The sequence below is a fragment of the Bombus fervidus genome, chromosome 13 (assembly GCF_041682495.2).
Source record: "Bombus fervidus isolate BK054 chromosome 13, iyBomFerv1, whole genome shotgun sequence".
Taxonomy (NCBI): domain Eukaryota; kingdom Metazoa; phylum Arthropoda; class Insecta; order Hymenoptera; family Apidae; genus Bombus; species Bombus fervidus.
The window spans coordinates 11,016,345-11,037,854 of record NC_091529.1 but is presented as its reverse complement, the minus strand read 5'-3'; the positions used below and the strand labels follow the sequence as shown (position 1 = coordinate 11,037,854).

At 31.2% G+C, this 21,510-nt stretch overlaps 5 protein-coding genes across 12 annotated transcripts; 3 read left to right on the top strand and 2 right to left on the bottom strand.

Annotated features, from left to right (window-relative positions):
• Positions 1-17: 17 nt before the first annotated feature.
• Positions 18-8,409, bottom strand: Wdr33 (WD repeat domain 33). Its single transcript, XM_072015612.1, has 9 exons — positions 7,769-8,409; positions 6,826-7,166; positions 6,481-6,750; positions 6,088-6,239; positions 3,773-3,870; positions 3,230-3,590; positions 2,941-3,152; positions 2,292-2,627; positions 18-2,202 (listed from the first exon to the last, which is right to left on the bottom strand). The coding sequence occupies exons 2-9, from the start codon at positions 7,147-7,149 to the stop codon at positions 785-787; spliced, it is 3,171 nt and encodes a 1,056-aa protein (XP_071871713.1). The 5' UTR covers positions 7,150-7,166; positions 7,769-8,409; the 3' UTR covers positions 18-784.
• Positions 8,410-8,854: 445 nt separating this feature from the next.
• Positions 8,855-11,407, top strand: LOC139993686 (uncharacterized). 3 transcript variants are annotated; one of them, XM_072015629.1, is made up of 5 exons: positions 8,857-9,117; positions 9,381-9,571; positions 9,678-9,866; positions 9,936-10,430; positions 10,496-11,407. In XM_072015629.1, the coding sequence occupies exons 1-5, from the start codon at positions 9,013-9,015 to the stop codon at positions 10,599-10,601; spliced, it is 1,086 nt and encodes a 361-aa protein (XP_071871730.1). In that variant the 5' UTR covers positions 8,857-9,012; the 3' UTR covers positions 10,602-11,407. The 3 variants fall into 3 exon arrangements, with proteins under 3 accessions (XP_071871729.1, XP_071871730.1, XP_071871731.1); XM_072015628.1 differs by having other exon boundaries at positions 8,855-9,117; positions 9,678-10,430; XM_072015630.1 differs by having other exon boundaries at positions 8,857-9,133; positions 9,678-10,430.
• LOC139993685 (uncharacterized) lies at positions 10,629-13,308 on the bottom strand. Of its 2 annotated transcripts, none has more exons than XM_072015626.1 (6): positions 13,100-13,308; positions 12,701-12,912; positions 12,448-12,621; positions 11,949-12,369; positions 11,434-11,861; positions 10,629-10,991 (listed from the first exon to the last, which is right to left on the bottom strand). In XM_072015626.1, exons 2-6 carry the CDS (start codon positions 12,896-12,898, stop codon positions 10,794-10,796), a joined length of 1,419 nt encoding a protein of 472 aa, XP_071871727.1. In that variant the 5' UTR covers positions 12,899-12,912; positions 13,100-13,308; the 3' UTR covers positions 10,629-10,793. The 2 variants fall into 2 exon arrangements, with proteins under 2 accessions (XP_071871727.1, XP_071871728.1); XM_072015627.1 differs by having other exon boundaries at positions 11,434-11,846.
• A 20-nt stretch (positions 13,309-13,328) lies between these two features.
• Positions 13,329-16,827, top strand: LOC139993680 (uncharacterized). 4 transcript variants are annotated; one of them, XM_072015613.1, is made up of 7 exons: positions 13,330-13,487; positions 13,644-14,268; positions 14,350-14,522; positions 14,590-14,739; positions 14,801-14,929; positions 15,005-16,336; positions 16,415-16,827. In XM_072015613.1, exons 2-7 carry the CDS (start codon positions 13,746-13,748, stop codon positions 16,607-16,609), a joined length of 2,502 nt encoding a protein of 833 aa, XP_071871714.1. In that variant the 5' UTR covers positions 13,330-13,487; positions 13,644-13,745; the 3' UTR covers positions 16,610-16,827. The 4 variants fall into 4 exon arrangements, with proteins under 4 accessions (XP_071871719.1, XP_071871715.1, XP_071871716.1 ...); XM_072015618.1 differs by having other exon boundaries at positions 13,329-14,268; positions 14,590-14,736; positions 14,810-14,929; XM_072015614.1 differs by having other exon boundaries at positions 13,329-14,268; positions 14,590-14,736.
• Positions 16,828-16,984: 157 nt separating this feature from the next.
• Thrrs (threonine--tRNA ligase) lies at positions 16,985-20,718 on the top strand. Of its 2 annotated transcripts, none has more exons than XM_072015620.1 (5): positions 16,985-17,145; positions 17,557-17,637; positions 17,773-19,328; positions 19,418-19,707; positions 19,796-20,718. In XM_072015620.1, the coding sequence occupies exons 1-5, from the start codon at positions 17,080-17,082 to the stop codon at positions 19,942-19,944; spliced, it is 2,142 nt and encodes a 713-aa protein (XP_071871721.1). In that variant the 5' UTR covers positions 16,985-17,079; the 3' UTR covers positions 19,945-20,718. The 2 variants fall into 2 exon arrangements, with proteins under 2 accessions (XP_071871721.1, XP_071871720.1); XM_072015619.1 differs by having other exon boundaries at positions 17,132-17,271.
• Positions 20,719-21,510: the final 792 nt, after the last annotated feature.

Here is a 21,510-nt window from a genome sequence, read left to right as displayed (position 1 = left end):
GAGCTTTCATAGAATAATTTCTGCATCTTAGTTCATTTTTATTAATAATTGATAGGTAGACTGTTCTGGTTCACAGTTTTCTCGACGACCAGCAACAATTATGAAACGTTCAACATGCTTCACATGCTTCTCTACCCTACTCCCGCGCGCTCATCAATTCTCGAAATCGGAACAAGAAAAATTCTTTCGCAAGGCAGCTTGTGAACAGTTGTTTTTTTCTTTTTTTAATACATTTTTTTATCTTTTTTTTTTAATCAGAATTATACCAGTGTGTCATTGATTATATTTTATATATTACAATTTCTGTGACTTCGTACAGATTCACCACGCTTGTACACTACTTACAAGTATCACAAGTCGAGGAGAAGAGAAGTCTCACTTGCATCCAACACAAATTCATCTCTCGCATTATTTAGAAATCTAGCCATCTATAATATGGATAATCAGTCGCTTTTTCTGGAAAAAGGACATTGTTCTGTTCAAATAAAGTCCCATCGGAAAAAGAAAATATACTTTCATCCAAGCACGCTGTACTCGAACGCCTACTTTTGAGTTTTCTTTTTTAGCACTGAGTATAAAGTGGCTCGCAACGTGTCTGATATGGGCCGTTATTTTACACCCGCGATACTTTTATAGGATACCGCCGTTCTACGGTCTAGAATTCATTATTGATCAACTGTACAACCCAACACGGAACAATTGAATGATTCGTGCAGAACGAACGGCAGTATGTTAACGTACACATAACATACAGATATTTCCGTCCCGAATAATTAATTATTTTTCAATAATTATCTCTCCCTCGAATCCCTCGTGGTTGATCGCCGTCACGTCCTCTACCACGATTACTATAACCGCTCCTTCCCATTCTTCCCATGTTATTGTCATTGGGACCTCGGTTCATGCCACGATTAGGTCCCAGTTTATTTCCAAAATTACCAAAATTTGAATTAAAATTATTTGGCGGGTTCTGCCCGGGGTTTTGACCGCGGAAACCGGGACCAAAACCCGGCCGATCAAAATTGGGTGGGCCTGAGTTCGGCCCTCGGAAATTCGGCAAACCTTGAAAGTTATTACCGAACGGTCCTTGGTTTGGACCGAATGGAGGCAATGGGCTTGGCCTAAAGTGTTGATTGGGCCCAAAATTACCGTTTGGCGGTCTAAAGTTAGGGCCAAAGTTTCCGGGTGGTGGTCCGTTAGGACCAAAACCAGGATGCATGTTAGGATGGTGCATCATGTGCATTGGACCGTCAATTCCTTGCATACCAGGATGCAGCGGTTTATTCTGCATAGGATGCTGAGACATATTTGGATGTGGTACTAAACTTTGGATCGGGGGGGTCATATTGGGATTAATATTTTGCATGTTGTGGTGACTCGACATGTGAGATATACTGTTGCCTAAATGAGGTATGCTGTTACTTATGCCGGAGCCTATAGCTAGCGGCATGTTATCACGTTTATCAAAGTTCCCTGAAAAACCACCATCCCCTTTTCTGGGACCATCATTCATCGACTTCTCATCGTCCCACCGCGAATTACCGTCCCGATCTCTGTCATCGTAAATGTCGTTATCCAAAGACTTCTTCAAGGGGAATCCATGCGAACTTCTAAAGTCCTTATCCGCGTAATTACTCCTTACATCGTAATCGGAACGTGAACTGGGCCTTCCAGGTCCACTGGAGATGTTAAACCGTAAGTCTTCATCGCGATTCGCATTTCGAGCATTTTCACCATGAGGAAGTTTCCTGAGATCCTCGTCCTGTCCACTGTGGAAAGAGTTAGTCTCGTTGGAGTGCTGATTCGATTTCGTTCCCGTGTACCTTAAGTCGGTATCACTGGATTGTGAGTCTTCCGTCATCACTCCGCCAAAGACCGGTTGATGAATCTTCGATGTTCTGTCGCTGGCTCCACCGTCGCTCCAACCGATTAGTTGATCGAATTTCCGCTTTCCGCCGCGATTCAGAGCTTTCAGCAATTCGGGATTCTGTGCAAATTTGGAACTGGGTAAAGGCGGAGGAAGTTCGATATCGGGAACCTTGGAATAATCTATTTCGCTGTCATCTTGCAAATATTCTTCGGAATCGTCCATGTTATCTGGTGGACCCACAACGTCTCGTAGCTCTTCTATTTCTCCGGAAAATACTAGTTTATTTATGGCATCATTTCCTTTGCTAATTGCTTCTGCTAACTTAGAACCGGCTGCAATATTACCAACGATTTTAATAATCTCAAAATTTCATTTAATATTACAGTACTAAATGTTTTCATTAACAATAAATAATGCTTACGTTCGACAGGAATCATTTTTCCGTACAATATAATACCATTAGGTGTCACTTCATTCAATGGTACCGCTCCTGGTGTGGTTTCGATCAACTGATTCACAAATGCATTTAGAGCTTCTACCTGCTCCATATCCTCAGCCTCCATCTCATTCCATTGAGCTTGGAAATTCCTTGGAATTGGCTTGCTATATGGAACTTTCTTGTTAGCGAATTTCTTTCCTTCGTCGACTGCATGATCCAAATCCAAGCCAGGAATACCACCGCTTTTGTCTTCTGGTTCACCATCGGCATTGATTCTATCTTCTGGCCCCATGCCAGGTATTACGGCTGCTTCATCGGCTATGAAATAATCGAAAAAATAGTAAAAAAATTCAAAATTCCCTTTTTTTTAAATATGAAATTATTACATAAATTTTGTCCGGAGTTTTTCATTAGATTTGCATCTTTTCAAAGCATTACGAACCAATGGTAGAAAATGCAATAAGTTCTTTTTTTAACGATAAATCTGAAAACTTCTATAAAAGTAGCGTTCGCATAAATTGATGTGGTAAACGTAATTTGTAGAAGATTCACTCTAGCGGACATAAATTTGTGCAGTAACTTAATGCTAATAACAATATTGTTGTTATTATTCGTATAATATATTGTGTACCAATTTCATGATCATCAACACCAGCCGATCCTGCAGGTAAAGTGTTGAGATTATACTTGTCTCTCATTAAATCACCAGGCCTGTTTCGTGTCCAAAACTTTGAAGTGTGATCATTACTACCGGAACATAGGATGTGTCCCAGCGGATGCCAAGCTAACGTCCAAACTATACTGTCGTGAGCTTGTTCTATCGCACCTACTTCTTTGTCGGCTCTAAAAATTAATCATAATATGAATAATGTATAACAAATAAGATTAAAAAATAAGATTAAGAATTGCAGGAAGCGTACCCAACGTGCCAGAATAAAATAGCTCCATCGCTACCACCGCTACAAAATAGACCCTCGTGACTTGGGTGCCACGCGACACTAGAAGCTTCTTTTTTGTGACCACGAAATGTTTGAACTTCTTGACTTAAATTTCGAAGATCAAACAACTTGAGCAAATGGTCCCGCGACGCGGTTACCAGCCAATTTCCATTTTCATTCCATTTAACATCCATTACTGTCGACTTGTGTGCATGTAATGTTGCGAGTGACTGGCCAGTCTTTGGATCCCATAATTTAACCGGTTGCTGATTATCTTTACTTCCAGAGATGACTAGACTTTTTTGTGGATGCCAGTGCACACATTTCACATCGGCACCATGACCTAAACAATAATTATATGAATATTGAATTCATTGAAGTTTGTATTAATGATTGAGCTATTTGTTGAAACCACAATTAATAAATAAATAAAATGTAAATAAAAATATTTTTTTCTAATGTTAAAGAATAAATATAATATAACATAATATAATATAATAAAAGAAAATATAATATAATATATACCCCTGAGAATTCGTTCTTCATGACACCGAAGAAAGTCCCAAATTCTGACTGTTCCATCATCACTGCATGTTGCCAATTTGTGATCCGTTGGACTGAAACTACCCACCCAAAAAGAAATGTTATATTCAAACAATACGCTGTTATGTACTTATAGAGCGATTCTTTATTTGCAAATGCTCACAATGAGGATTTTCTCAATAAAACAAGTATTACAACGTTATGGAATGTATAATACATATTTGGTACTTATTATCCCATGTAGGCACACGTATAAAATATTAGATAATAGAATAGTATGATGAAAGATTGATTACACGTTGATCTTTATTAACTTTTATTGAAGTTCTATCCTTATACAACTGCAATATATTCAAAGTGGAAGGAGACAGAATATGAAAAGTTTATTAATATTCGATAGAACATTTCAGGCATATGGTACATCTTACGGACATTATTATGATATGACATCAAAATATGATCATTAGAAATTGAAGTTAAAGCATATAATAGCTTACATTTATTACTGATTTGTCATTGATTATTAAATAAATACTACACATGCAAAGAAACAAGCAAAGAATATTATAAATATTTTTCTTTTTTTTATGGTACCATCTGCTAAATAAATTATGTATTTGTATATCTACACATGCATCCTTGATGAATCCTAAACATATCGTATAGAAGTTAGTTAGGATCAACCGACAAACCTATAAAGGATTATAATTTTCAAAAAATTACTTAAATCAGACACACAACAAGCTACTATTATATGGTTGCTAAAATTCTTCATGTGTATGAAATTTTTTCAGTTAAATATATGCTATATGTGTGCGAAAAATGTGTATAAGAACGCGTAAAAATACACGAATGAAATTCATTTTCAGGACAATTTAAAAAATTATTCACGTAACGATAATATATGTGGTCTAAGAATGCGCGTAGTGGGCTTTTACTCTGAATTCGTCTCGAGGAATAGACAAACATCAGTAATAAAAGGAAGATCTATGTGTAAATATTGTAAATAAACAAAAAACCATCTTCGACAGTCATATCTGGCACTCAAACAAAATTTACTGCTGATCAAGCAACAAACTGTTCCATTATCATGAAAGTAGAATCTCTTTTTGATGCCACATGACCACCGAGTGATATACCAAGATTGATATTTTTTCAAAAGTTCAACATTTATTGCACAAAAAAAATGTCCGAAGTGTACATGAAGTTCGTTATATCTCTCTGTTACTCTCTCTCTCTTATCTGCAAAAGGGCACAAGTGACACAAGACCAAAGAGAAAATACTTTATTTTTATTTTCAGAGACATATGATACTGTAACTGCCTTTATTTAACTTTATTGAAAACTTGGATGATGTAAAGAAGGACACAGGATATTTATTTTTATTTAATTCCATGGGAATCTCGACTAGGTATTGCTGTATATTTCTTGTTTGTTTATTCTTCATTCTAAATATACACATTTTACCTAATAACCTGACCATATAAATTCCATAAACTATGAGCCATAAGGACCTAATTTCTTTCTTCCTACAATTTGTTTTGTTTTTGTCTCAGACCTTTCTATATAAAAATAATAAATTCATACTACTGTAATCTAGTGGACCATGTAAATTTATTTAGGTCCCTAAGACTCTATGAATACAGTTGATAAATTTCATATTAATACACGTACAATATATTTGGCAGAAAAATTTACACTATCCTTGCTGATCAACTTTAAATATTATTAAGATACATGAAGATGTAAAAATGTTTCAAAAAGTTATTAATTTTGGGAAACTAAGCAAAAACAACTAGAATTACTTGTAACAACATTTATAATAATATTATGGCACATTAAGTTTTTTTTAATATAGAGCCTCATAGTTTATACCACAGTTAAATATTAAAATTAAATGCAAATATATATATATATATATATATATATATATATATATAGGAAACCTTAATAAAAAAAAGTAAGAAAATCAATTTGTAATAACACGGATGTCATCACGTAATATAGGGAATGTATTTTCATCACAGACTTTATATCACAGAAATTTTTCAAAACTTTAGAATATCTTCACCATACATCTAATATATCAGGAAGTCTTTCAAATACAATTTATGAAAAATTTTAGAAATCACCTGTGTACCCATACAAGAATTAATGTTTTTAAAACAAAAATGTTGTAAAACCAGAAGAGGAAGAGAATGAGAGTCATGTCCAATATCTTAACTACAGCAAGGATGGACGGATCATCGATAACAGTGGCGCAAGAGACGTAAGGACTAGTGTGGTGGATGGTATACCTGAGTCCTCTAATCGCTTCTTTGTGCGCCTGAAACATCTTGACGTTGTTCATATTGCTCTGCCAATACTTCACATAGCCTGCATGATCTCCTGTGACCATCCAGCTCTCATTGTGCGACCATACCATTGTTCTCACTGGACTATCATGTGCCTAAACAGACAAAAACAAATATTTGATTAATGCATCTAAAACTAGTATACATTCTACACAGAAAATAATACAATGTATTCAAGCTTTAAAGTTTTGGAAATGTCCAAAGCTCCCTATTTATATATACAGTCTTTTATTTAAACTACAAAGTTACAAATGATGATAATAAATTACAAAAAAATATTAATAATATACAGAAATATTTAATTACTGTTAAACTATAATAAGGGGCATAAAATACCTGCAAAATAGTTTCAAAATTAAAGGTAAGACCATTCCACAAGGTAAATTCTCCACTAGATGCACCAGTAACAAGGCGTCTCCCCTCTGGTGTCCAAGCCATACAAAAAATAGGGCAACGCATTTTATTTGTTGCGGTCTTCACAAATCTTGTGGTGACTGCATTTATAGGATTGTCAACATAACTAGGTGGTGGAAGCAGATCAGGGTAATACATCACATCTGGCTGTAGGGCACGTCTGTCTCTGTAATCCCTCTGCCACACTCGATTCTACATATAAAATATGTAATAATACTATTCATCACTGATATCACAAAACTTAGCAAACCAAATTAAGAATCCTACCTCTAAGCTTTTTATAATGGCAGAATTATAATCCACAGTTTTACGCATAACAGATTTCCTAAGTCTTTTGCCATCAAATTCATCTTGTAACGTATCTTGACCAGCCGCAACAATTTTGGGTGCATGATAAGGTCTGAATGGTTTAAAGAAACCCCTTGCTCCATCTCTATGATTAGTGTATCTGTGCTGATAACTTCCAGATGTGTTTATTGTAGTCAAATTAGGAGGCGGAGCTGATAAATTTGGAGTGGCAGGAGGTGGAACAGACATATTAGGTAAACTTATAGCTGGTGGAGGATTTGCAAATTGAGTATTTGCAGACATAACAGCAGTTGTTAATTCTGTAAATAAACACAAAATATGTTTCTTATTATTATTCTATAAAGTAAGTTTAACATTATCTAATCTTTATTAATGTTACATTTAATATATTCTTCAAATTATTTTTATTCAATTCACATATGGTATGTGATACTCTATTGGGTTATCCAATAAATGGAAAAACTTAGAAGTCTGACCTAACTATCTGCGCTATTTATTATGATTAAAAAGACTATTTAAATTTCAATAAAGCAGCAATAATACTATGGTTGTTTTAACACATTTTCTGATGAACTATAGATCTACAACGTTCAAATATAAACGAACATAAACTGTACTTTCACAATATGTGGAAATGTAATACCGATTTCTATTGGTAGAAACATACTTCATGCATTATTTATCTTTATTATTACAAATTTTAAGTTTCCTTCAATTATATAGTATAGCAGTGAAATATATAATAATTAAGAACGAGTACAAAACCTATCGGAATCGAAATGTTACTAAAGGTTATATGAATTATTTTTCGAGAGAAGCTAACCAATTCGACAAACTCTATTAAAAATTCTACGTTTCTCTAATGCAAAGTGAAGCTTGTTTACAAAAACTGATAAACAACCTGCTCATTAATTGCGAACAAATTTTCTTTGATGCTGTTGCACTGTAAAACGCTTGTCACATCTCCCGAACGTGTGTGGATTGAGCGAGTGGCGATAATTCAGCCCGCCGCCGTTAGATGTCTAGCAACTTTCCCTCACTCCGGTTTTCTTCTCTGTATGTACTAAAATCCCGTGCAATTCAGGCAGGGGCAGAAAGCCTACTGATGAGTCTGGTTGGTTGGTTCCGAGACGAAACGCACCTTTCTTTTTCGTTCCATCCTTCTCTTTTGTTCTTCTAGATGCGACACACGCTTTAATGTTGTGTCTTTTATAGCTTAGAACTCCGCAGGTGGGGGAACAATACAGAAGCTAAAAACTTAATATTTCCTTACGTTCTTAGATTCACTACCGAATCCGAACGTTAACACGTTTTTGATATATATTATACACAATATCACTTGTTATTTCCACCGTTTGTATAAAAAATGTTTTCCAAGTAATATGATGAAATATATGAATTAAAATGACTATATTATTTTTGAAAAAATTTTTGGTTTCACGCTTTACATTGATGTAAATTTAAACACACACGAGCAAACAATGAGAAAATTATATGTCCCCTATATACTATGGACGCCATTACTCCTTCGGATGATCACATCCGTTTCATTCGTATCCACTTCCGTTAGTGGTTTTGATAAATTGCTGTAATGTATATATTATGATAGAATTTTATTAACTAATAGCGTTTCATATATAGAATAGATAAAAGTATATTCGTATTAACCTAATGTTTCACTTTTATAATGAAAATTTAAAAAATTTAAAAATTGATAGGGATTTTTAAGATATTTTAGAGATTCTGGGAAATTAATAAATATACATTATATCTAATATACCTGAATATTACCTTTTTGAGCTATCTGATTTTTGTATTTTTAAGATACTTATCAAAAATAAAATTTTTATTATCATTACTATATTTATTTAATTTTATTTCATTCCACAAGAATAAAAATTTATGTTTCATTACTATCGTAAGAAGAGTCACGTGTTTTAAGTAATAACCTAGCAAACATAACCTGTTTTAGGTTACCACGTTAGCTTGTTTAGCACAATTGGCATTTTGTGTACAGAAATATAAAGTGGTGCAACGACAATAATAAATATAAATATTAAATATATGAAATTTTGTTAGAAAATTAATTATAACTACATATATTTAAAAAACTCTAATTTTGTAAGAAAATATAGTAAAAAAAATATGGATGATAAATGCGTCATAACAAAGCTTCCTCATCATGTACAACAAAAATTGTGTCATACACGGCCTCCTTATAGACAAGGGAAAAAATTGACGTCTGTGAAGGTAGCATTGTGAACTTGTATCCTATCATATATAAAATTATGCTTAGTAATAAGTAATGTTTTATAAGTTACTTTCTTATATTGTATATATCATTTATTATAAAATTGAATACACTTTTCATAAATCACATGATGAATTTCTTTAAATAATAACAAATTTAAGTTTATAAATAATTTTATTTTAAATACATAGTTTATTTCATAATTTGCTATCATTTTTGGTTGTTTGTACTATTTCCTTGACACTCTAGCTCTATGTAACAGGTTTATACGATAAATGATGAATCAAAACACTTAATGATATGTGGAGTACCAAAACTCCAATTAGGTGATGAAGTAAGAAAGCTTGTTGAACCTTATGGTAATATTAAAAAGATACATGTAGTGTCTGATTATCCCACAGAGGAATTTACAGAAGCATATTATGTACAATATGATCGTATACAAAGTGCAAGGTTCATACCTTTTCATATTTCACTAATATCTTGTATATAATTGAATTTTTGTAATTTGGTAATAAAATAATCCATGTCATTGTGTCTTATATTATACATTATATAGAATAGCAAAACGATTCATTGATGGCAAAAATTTTTATGGAGGTTCACTACATGTTTTTTATGCACCCGAACATGAAAGTGTCTCAGAAACTAGAGCTAAGCTCCTTCAACGTCGAAAAGAAGTAGCTACACGTATAAGAAAAAATCAACAAGATGTATTGAATCCAAATACTGATAAATTTGTTCCAAAGTATGTAAACAAATTATGCAATAGCATAAAAGACTTGACTTGTCATTATAATGGAATAACAACTTTTAGAGAACAGTATAATAGAAGAAAAAGAACACCTGCTTTACCATTGACAGAAGAACGCCTCAGTCAACAATATCCTGGAGAAACATTATTTTCTATTTATGATGGTATACCACAAAGTCTAGATCCAAGGCCAATATGTGAACCTAGTCTACCATCAACATCATCTGAATATCAAAAGGATACTGCATCTAATTCATTGCAAAGTCCCTATTATCCGACTGAAGCTATTATTGCTCAAGCAAGTGAATTTAAAGAAACTACATCAAAATTGGATTGTGTAAGAAACAAAAGAAAAAATTACAAGGGACAGTCTATTAATAATAATCTCAAAGTTAGAGTTGTCAAGCCACAAATTGTCAATACAAGTGCTATAGCAAAATGGGATACTTCAAATAAGAATATATTTTCTAATCCAAAGAAAGCTCGGAATAATATAATTATCAAATTAATACCAAGAAGTGAAAATGAGAAAAAAAGGATTGTAATAAAAGATCCAAGGTATATTACATATTGCATTTTGTATTAAATGTACTTTCATAATAAATTATTATCATATTGTGTAGTGTTACCCAGTTAGTACAACCAAGTGAAAATCTGCAGTTGTCAATTGAAAAAGCCAAATCTCAGGTACGAACAGCGATGCAAATGAACAGCAAGAAAAATCCATGATTTTCTATCAAGACAAATAATAAGAAGTTTATTCAAAGGATTATTTATTTTATATCAAGTAGATACGCCTTATTCCAATCGATTTACACTTATGTTTATAATTAATTTTTACAATTATTTGAATTTGTTTAAAAAATAAAAAAAATATAAACTATGTTTAAATTTGTCCTATTATAAAAAATTAATAAAACCCTAAATGATAACCGTTGAATCTGGATCCCATTGTATACCACCTAATTTCGATTTTGTAATATGTTTCTTGTGTGGTGGTGTGTTTTCTTGCAATATTTTTGAGGCAATACCTTTGTTCCTAAATACCTGTTGTGGTGATTTTACTAATAATGTTTGTACTTGTCCATTATTTGAACGATTTCCGAGAGGAGTTCGAATCTGAAAATAAAATATGAAAACTTTATAATAAAGCATAAACATTTACATTTTAGAGCCGCGCTGACTCGATTGGCTGAGATTCAAACTCGTGGCTGTATGGTCAGGTTTCGAATCTCGGTCGACTCTCGGCCGGCACCTTTACTCGATTATATATTATAATATACTCTCGATTATAAATTGTAGTTGTATTGTGTTTATTTCAGCGCGGTTTCTGCTGGTTCAAAATCCACAAACTCATATTCAAATGAACGAATTAATAAATAGTGGTGATTCAGATTTACTGAATTTGTGATAATAAACATTAATAACTGAATTTTAAAAACTTTGTTGTTAAAAACTGTACTTCAATAACATTGAATTGTGACGTTTCATAATATGAAAATTTTAGAAAAAATATATCTACACTGCAACTACCATGTCTGTGAAATAATTTATTAAGTACCTTTGTAGATTCACTTCCATCTTTATTGTTAGAATTAGAAAATTTCTTTTCATCTATTGGAATTTTCACTTCTGATTTAAAATTTTTTTTCTTTTTTCTAATTGTATCTATTTTAGTTCTTTCACTTTCAAAATTAGTTAGTTTTGCTACATTATCATCGTCAAATGTTATAATTACTTCTTCTTTAGATGCTTGTGCTATTTTTTCTTCAATAATTTGTACATTGTCTAATTCACTCGTCTTTAATTCTTGAGGCTCATCCAATATCAATGAATCTCTCCATACTTTAATTATATCATTACTAGTAATACATGTTTTCTTTTCTTCTATATCTTTCTTCACACATACATCATTGAACTTGATTTGTCCTGAGATTCTTTGAGATTCATTCTGATCTTCCAATTCTTCCTTTGCTGATGCAAATATTTCTTTATTAGATATAATAAATTTTTGAAATAAGTTTTTTACATATTGTGATATAAATTAACTTTGAATTATTAAGAACAATTTCTCACCAATCGCTGAAGTAGATTCATTTCCAGATGAGTGACTAGAATATAGTGATTCAGGTGATTTGGATTTGTTATTGCAATCATTAATGACTGAATTCAAAGATTTTACAGCAGCTGTGGCTAAACTAGGTAAAGCCTGTACTTCAGTATCATTGAATTGTGATGATGTTTCACAATATGAAGATTTTGGATAAAATATATCTGTATCATAACTTCCAGCTCTATGTAAAAATTCTTGAGACCTTGCTCTTAAACGTTTTATAGATTTTGGCATTAAAATTGGCGTTCTGTCAAAATCCGCAGCTGGAGATCGAGGATCAAGACCCAAGATATTAAAACGTTCCTTTTCTATATCAGTAATTAACTTTTCATTATTTAAATTACTAGTTGTTGGTGTTAAAGGAATATCTGCAGCTTTATCTTCCTAAAATAGTTAAATAAGCCTTATAAATTATTGATAATTATACAATTTTTAAGCTATGTTGTAATATACATAATTTACCATTGTTGGCAGTTGTACTTTTGGAATATCTATTACTTTTGGGGTAAAATGTTTTATTGGAGTTAAACATTGCATTATTTTATCTATATCTGTTTCCAAATATCGTTTAGTTTGTAAATGTTTTGGAATTGCTGATATCATTTTTTTGTTTGTTCCAAGTGGTGTACAATTCACCTATAAATATTACATATTTTATATATTGTGTATTATTATACAACTTATGAAAATATATGTTAACTTGTGTTAAAATTACTTCTATTGGTGTACGATTTATTCCACTTGTTATTGATCTAGGATCAATTAATGTTTTACGAACTATTGGTGGAGTTTCCATAATGTCTTTCTCAAGAGTTACTTCATCAGGAGACGATGGACATCTTATTTCTTCTTTTTCCATTTTGTTATAAGTCTCGGTATTATGAGGAAAAAACTTATTAACATAATTTCCCATTATTACGTTTTCACCTAGTAATTCAATAAATAAATTATGAATATAATTAGTTTATACTTGCATAAATAAACGACACTTAAATCATTTGTTTGGATACATAACAAACAGTAGCATATTTTTTTTAGGATTTTAAAAGTATTTACTGGTAATTTTAGGTATATTTAATATTGTATGAAACTTAAAAATTGTGTGTGAACTTACTTTATATATATAAATCAAATCCTTTAAAAATGTATACAAAACACAGTAAAATTCTTAACGAGCCACTGCTTCGATCTTAAACATGGTAAATCGTCATTACTTTTTGAAAATTAAATTAACCGAATGACGAAGTCTTACCAACATGTGGCTTTAAACAAGGGTACCAATACACAAACTTTGTATTTTTGTATGTTTATTATCTGATTATATGTATATGTATACTTGAACAGACTTTAATAACATGTATATGAAAATAACATGCAAAATAATACGTTATATTTTCCTTAAATAAATTTTAAATAATGACATAGAATTTCAAATAACGTGCGAATTTCATTTAGTTAGTTATAATCATCATAAACCAATAAGTACGTCTATGGCTTAACGCGTACGTATTATAATTCAATGGAATCTATATCGTTCATTGAACTAAAACTTTAAACACATCGTAAATATCAAATTGGAGCAATTAGTTTTAAATCATGTATAATGAGGGAATAAATAACAGAAATATGTAGTAAGCTAATGATACTACATCTTTTAGGTTGTTGATTTAATAAGACAAATGCCTAAGTGCTAGAATTGTTAACACTATTTTGATTGTTGTATTTAAAATAAATAAAGTTTCTCTGTAAAAAAAATTCTCATGTCTGAATATGCGAGCATGTCATTCACTTTAAATCCAGAAGAGAATTGTAAGAATGATATGGTTCAAATGCAGTCTATCAATCTTGTTTGTCCAGTGTGTGATGTTGGATACATAAATAAAAAAGAATTCTATGATCATTTACGTATCCATGCTGGAGATGTATTATTAAAGCATGTGCAATGGTTAAAAACTGCAAACAATGAATTAGAAACAGTGTCAAAAGACCATATTTCAAAAAAAATTGATGATAATCCTTATGAAACTACATTAAGGCCTTTCAAATGCCATCAGTGCAGTTTAACTTTTGACAGAGCTTCTCAATATGATTATCATCATCGAAGTATACATTTAGGTGAAAAGTCACAGCTCTGTGAAATTTGTGGCAAAGGTTTCTTTCGCAAGGCAGATTTAAAAACACATTTAAACATTCATTTAGGAACAAATGTTTGTATTTGTGAAGTTTGTGGGAGAAAATTTAATCACATATCTAATTTGATCAGACACTGCAGAATGCATGCTGGTAGTTATATTGTATATCAAATTTTCCATAAAATGAAATACAAATAATGAATAAAAATTTAAATGTGATGTGAATTTTTAGGGGAAAAATTATATCCATGTTCCATTTGTGGAAAACGTTTTACTCAAATTAGTTCCCTTGCAAGACACAAACGTATTCACGAAAGAGCAAAGGATGATGTTAAACATCATTCGCAAACTAATTTCAACAATACCAATTTACAGAAAAAAGATCATGCAATGTACAAAAATAAGGTGATGAGCAAATGTGATATTATGTAATATCCTTTGAATATAAGTATATCTTACTGTCAATGTACAGTTTGTTGAAGGTAATGCACCTAGTCAGCAAAAGATTGTTAAGAGACAACATTACTGTAAGATTTGTGGTGAAAGTTTCAATTTTATTTTTCTCTTAAGGGAGCACGAAAAATCCCATTCGCAAACTTTGGAGTGCAAAAACAACGAGGTGGTAAGAATTCTGAAAGTAACATTCAAGAACTACATGTTTTTGACCTATTTCTTCCATTTAGAGTTTTCAGAAAGCTACAGAACTGAAAGAACAAACACAATGTACTAATAATTTTGACTTTCTTGAAAATGAAACAAATATGAAAAAAGCTTCACCATTGGATGCAATTATTTATATTACATCAGAACAGGTAAATATTTTATTATTTATAATCATATAATTCAAAACTATTTCTATATATAGTTACTTTTTTACATGGAAAAAGTTAAAGAAAATCAATCTGGAAAACATCGAAGATAGTAGAAATCACATTTCACAAGAAGATCTATGTGAAACAAAAATTTTGGGAGCTGAAGAATTAAGTGTTTCTGAGGAGGTAGCATTTAACGATGAACAAACACAACTTGTTCATGATAGTCCGCTTTTATTATGTAAATCAAATAATTCTACAGAAAGAGAAAATGTAGCATATGCTGCTCCATTAGATGAAAATATTCTTAAAAATAAATTATGTATTCAAACGTACGAATCGGATTTACAAAAATCCGAAACAATATCAAATTATAACACCCTAATAAATACTCCTCTGAATGTTACCGATATGTTTCAAAAGATAGATCTCTCGGAGTCTAGTAACAATGAACATCTTAATTCCGATTCAAATATACATAAAAATGAAGAAATAAATTTAGTACAAAGTGAAAAAATATCCGATGATTTGAACGACATAAATAATATTGTAAATCATGATGAACCAATGTTGCGTTTAGTACAAACAGAAACAGGGGAACAATTTTATGAATTTCTAATTAATAATTTAGTTGAAAAATTGCCGAATCCGCAAATTGTTGAGTCCACAAAAAGCTCCGAGAATAAAGATAATAGTACAAATATGAATGAAGAAAATCATGCAGAACAGAATATACGAGATGATATACATAACGATTTAAATTATTCACAATATGAATTACAAGGCGAAGAAAAAAATTTTACAAATCAGATTCTATTAGACACACAAAGTGAATTCGATAAATATGTTGAAACAAATTTCGAAGTATTCGAAAGATTAAGTTACGATGATAGTCCTGAGCGATTTCTTGAATTTGTGGAATCAGGACTTGAAAATCAAAACTCGAAAATTTCAGATTGTAACAAAGATAGTGATGAATTCTTACAATTTCAAAATTTTAGTGAAATTGACACTGTAGAATCGAATGTAAAAGATGATATTATCGATGACAATAATAGCAATAATCAAATTGTTGAAACAGATGAAAAACAAGAACAAAATGAAGATGTGACAAATAGTAATGAAAAATTAGAGGATGAACAAGACTCAAAGAAGTCGAAAACGTTTTTAATAAAGTTTCAATGTACAATATGTGAAAAGTCATTTTCAACTAGTTACAATTACAAGCAACACATCGGTACCCATTTCGCAGATCAGCAAAAATTTCATTGCAAAGACTGTAAAATGTCATTTGCTTGGAAATCAACTTTAAATAAACATATTGCAAACAATCATAGACCAGATGGTCCACAGAAGTTTGCATGTGATATATGTAATAAAATTTATAATACTTCTTCACAAGTAAATGTGAGTATTTTTTGAAGGATATTTCTCTAATTATTAAACCATATACTAAATGACATAACAATGATTATTTTGGTATAGGAGCATGTAAAACGAGATCATTTAAAACAACGGAACCATGTTTGTTCTCAGTGCGGTAAATCATTTTTTAAAAAATACGATTTGAAAATGCATAATAGAATTCATACTGATGAACGGCCATATGTTTGTCGCGCTTGCGGAAAAAGATTTCATCATCGAAGTCATATTGTTCGTCACGAACGCATACACTTTTAGGAATAGACGACAAGTTTACGTTATTTGTTTAAGGGCGTAGGGAACAAATTGTAAAAAAGTTATAAATAGATATAATTATTTTATCGAATAAAAATTAACGACAATGATGTTCTGTTATGTTTACGTGATTTACATTGTAATATGTATCGATACAAATTATAAGGCATTTAAAACAGGTTTTGTAGACGATTATTTTTTAATAAAAGAGAAAATATTAATGTTTTATTCCTTCATTTCCTCTTTATAATATTGTGATTAAAATATATATATTAATCAAATTATATTACTAAATTATAAATATAAATTGAAATTATTAAAATATAAATATAAATCGAATATTTAATGAAATCAATTTTTATTCCTATTCCTTACGTCATCATGGACGTATAGAAAGTAGAAATACATCGGAGCTAGTTTAACGAATCATCAGTTACATTATTATATATATACTCAGCAAGTCTAGCTTCAATATGGTCGACAACATGTGTGAAGACGTGGTGAATAACATGGAAAACCTGAATATGAAGGAAGACAAGGCATGAATACTGATTTTTTTTGATAAATTTCTTCATTTTCATTTTTAGCGGTAAAATATGTTGACGACTTTGCGTATTTGCAGTTATAGAAACCTTTACAATGTTTCTAAGCGGACACATGCTTGGGTTGGTTATAAGATATACTATCATTACAACATTATGTTATAATATCACGTTTTGAATTTTCTTTTTTTTTTTTTTCGGTTCTTAAACTATTCATTGATATAATTTGTACTATGTTAAGAATGACCACCCATATCATTGAAATCGATAATCTGATGCAATCCGACCTTATACCTTTTAACGATTGTTGCATTGTCCGCGAATGCATTAGCCTTATGTTTTTTAAATTTAAAAGATAATGATTAGTATTTTCGGTGATATTAAATATTTTATTTTACTCAATATTAGAAAATGAAACCAAAGAAAAAAGCTGCTGCCACCGAAGAAAGGAATATTTCTGAATTAAATCCTTGGCCAAGTTATATTCAGGTATGTTATTTTGCTGACATTTGAAAATTGCATGTTTAAATAACTGACAACTGAAACAAATAGATCTAATTAATTGAAATCAATTTTTGAATATACTTATTATTTAATTATGTTCCTGAATAATTATTCTTTCAGGATCGTATCGCATTATGGGATAAGCTTAAAGCAGAGTATGAAACATCATTAGCTTTGAAAACAGTTACTGACATAAAAGTAACACTACCTGATGGAAAGGAAGTTATAGCTCAATCTTGGCGTACAACGCCATATGAGATTGCCAAAAACATTAGTCAAGGTTTAGCAGACAGTACTGTTATTGCAAAAGTTAATAATGAACTGTGGGACCTTGACAGACCCTTGGAATCTGATTGCAAACTTGAACTCCTTAAATTTGATCATCCAGATGGCCAACAAGTCTTTTGGCACTCTAGTGCACACATTTTAGGAGAAGCTATGGAGAGAGTATATGGTGGTTGCTTATGTTATGGTCCACCAATAGAAAATGGATTTTATTATGATATGTACGTAGGTGAAACAGGAATTTCCAATTTAGACTTCCCATTCTTAGAGACTCTTTACAAAAAGATAGCTAAAGATAAACAACCATTCGAGAGATTAGAAATGACTAAGGAAGACCTCTTGGAGATGTTTAAATACAACGAATTTAAAGTTCGGATCATTAATGAAAAAATACATACTCCAACTACTACAGTATATAGATGTGGTCCATTAATTGATTTATGCAGAGGACCACATGTTAGACATACTGGAAAAGTTAAGGCCATTAAAATCACAAAAGGTTCATCTACTTATTGGGAAGGAAACGTCAATGCAGAATCTTTACAGAGAATTTATGGCATCAGTTTTCCAGATACCAAACAATTGAAAGAATGGGAGAAGTTTCAAGAAGAAGCAGCAAAACGAGATCACAGGAAAATAGGAAAGGAACAAGAGTTATTCTTTTTCCATGAACTTTCTCCAGGATCATGTTTCTTTCAACCACGTGGAGCCTATATTTATAATACTTTAGTTGAATTTATTCGTTCTGAATATAGAAAACGGGGTTTCCAAGAAGTAGTTACACCTAATATTTATAACAGTAAATTATGGCAAACGTCTGGCCACTGGCTGCATTACGCAGAAAATATGTTTTCCTTTGATGTTGAAAAGGAAACTTTTGCACTTAAACCAATGAATTGTCCTGGTCATTGTATGATCTTCGACGTTCGTATCAGGTCCTGGCGCGAATTGCCATTAAGGATGGCAGATTTCGGAGTATTACACAGAAATGAATTATCTGGTGCATTAACTGGACTAACTAGAGTCAGGCGCTTTCAACAAGATGACGCGCATATATTCTGTTCGGTTGATCAAATTAAAGATGAAATGATCGGCGCGCTTGACTTTTTGAGACACGTGTATTCCGTGTTCGGTTTCACATTTAATTTATGTTTATCCACGAGACCCGAAAAGTACATGGGAGATATAGAAATGTGGGATCAAGCTGAAAAAGCATTAGCAGAGAGTTTAGATGCATTTGGAGAACCATGGAAAATTAATCCAGAGGATGGTGCATTTTATGGTCCAAAAATTGACATAACCATTATGGATGCACTTAAGAGACATCATCAGTGTGCTACTATTCAACTGGACTTCCAACTACCAATTAGATTTAATTTGTCTTATATTAAGTAAGTAGAACGATTTTAAACTAATTTTGTGATATAAATTGAAATTTTGAATTTTAATTTTGAATGCAAATTTGAATTAAAAATTTTAGCGAATCTGGGGAAAAAACGAGGCCAGTAATTATTCACAGAGCCATTTTGGGTTCTGTAGAAAGAATGATTGCAATTCTAACAGAATCATACGCTGGAAAATGGCCGTTTTGGTTGTCCCCGCGACAAGTAATGGTTATTCCAGTAAGCTCTCAATTTGATGAGTATGCAGAGCAAGTAAAAGATAAACTTTGGAATAGTGGAATTATGGTAGAGATTGATACAGATTCAAGTGATACTTTGAACAAGAAGATTCGAAATGCTCAACTCGCACAGTTTAACTTTATTCTCGGTAAAGAAATATCCTCTATAGTAATGCTTTATATGTATCATGTAGTAAAATATTAATGTGTTTAATACATATATAAATATATTTTTAGTTGTTGGAGAAAAGGAACTTAATGCTGGCACGGTAAATGTACGAACTAGGGACAATGTGGTGCATGGGGAAATTCTTGTAGATGACCTAATTGCAAAATTCAAAGTATTCAAAGAGAAAAAGGATAGGAACTGCGAAGAAAAGTTTTAAATAAGCTTTATATACAGACAGAATATTTATTTATTTCCAGACTATAATTCTGACAGAATCAGGTGTAATATAGGTCGACAGGATCTAAAATCACATTTTTTAAATATATTGAATAATGCACAGAAACTTATTGAAAGAGAATATTGTTATAAAAACAGTCTTGTTAATAAGATAACCATATAAAAGCATAAGATGATTATTTTGCATTTAATTAATTTCATTTAGTATTCAAACTTTGGTATAATGTCAAGGTAGAAATAGAAAATATACAGAAATCTGCATCAAATTTCAGCATATCAATTCATGTATTTATGCTTGTGAAGTAATCTGTAATTTTATTATAAAAATCTTCCTTCTTATTAAATAGATTTTTTTTTATGCAAAAACATGAATATATTTTATTCATAGAGATAAATTAGACAACGAAATATGTAATCAATTTATTTAATTTTCTCTAAACTCTATTTTTTATTCGATGATTTGAAAATGCTATTACGATAAATAATTTTATTCGGAAGCTACAAATTTTTTATTTTTTGCAATTATAGCAGAAACATTGAGTGTACATTGTAACTAACGAAATGTTCATCTCAACGGCTGTGCTCCATAATTTATTGCAGATATTGTCAATATATGCATATTGCTGTAACTGCGCTAATATCTTTTGGGAATAAATTATTATTGTAAATTATAAATTACATCGACACAAATTGAAAAGTTGTCATTAAAATCTCTCATAATATCTTTCACAATAAAGTAGCATCTTCGGCTAAAGTTGTTCTTATTTTACTAATAATCGAAGTACTGTTTGAATAAAAAATAGCTTTAAACTAGGAATAGTAGATATATTTATTAGATTGAGTATTATCGCTTAATTAGATGTATATCAGCCACAGTCATATAAGATCGTGTATCAGCTTATACATATACATATATATAAGTTTATGTAATCATAGTATCAGTTTTTTTAGCTTCAACATCTTTTGTAAATTCATTGAAAAGAGTATAAAAATATTTTGCTGCATAACTCTTATACATAATCGAAATAATGTTATTAATAAAACTTCACATGTTGCAAGCTACAAATTGCTATAGTTTATCTAATGAGACGAGGCAGTAAACTATTGGCTGCCGATTAGTGAAACTCGAGTGTCAGTGCCTCGTCTCGTTGGATAGACTATATGATACGATGAGAATTTTAACTCAAAATTTTGCCAATGAAACTTTTACTAATATGTTTCTAACATTTTTGTAATTAAAATTACACGATATAATTTATAGCATACTTGCTTACTTATTTTAGTCGGGAAAATTTCACAAATATGTTAGTAAAAGTTTAATTTTAAAAAAGTCAAAAATAAAAAATATTTCACTTTTAAATTAGTATCTACATACATTGTCTTAACGATATCTGACATTAGATCATGTTACACCACTCGACCGTGGCGGGCAGTCGAGCTTCTCTGTGCGTCGGGGAACCTCTTCTCCGTAGTGGGGACGAACACGAGTGTGCAATTATGCAAAGGATCTTGTTTTGTACAATTATCGAGTATTTCTTGAAATCGA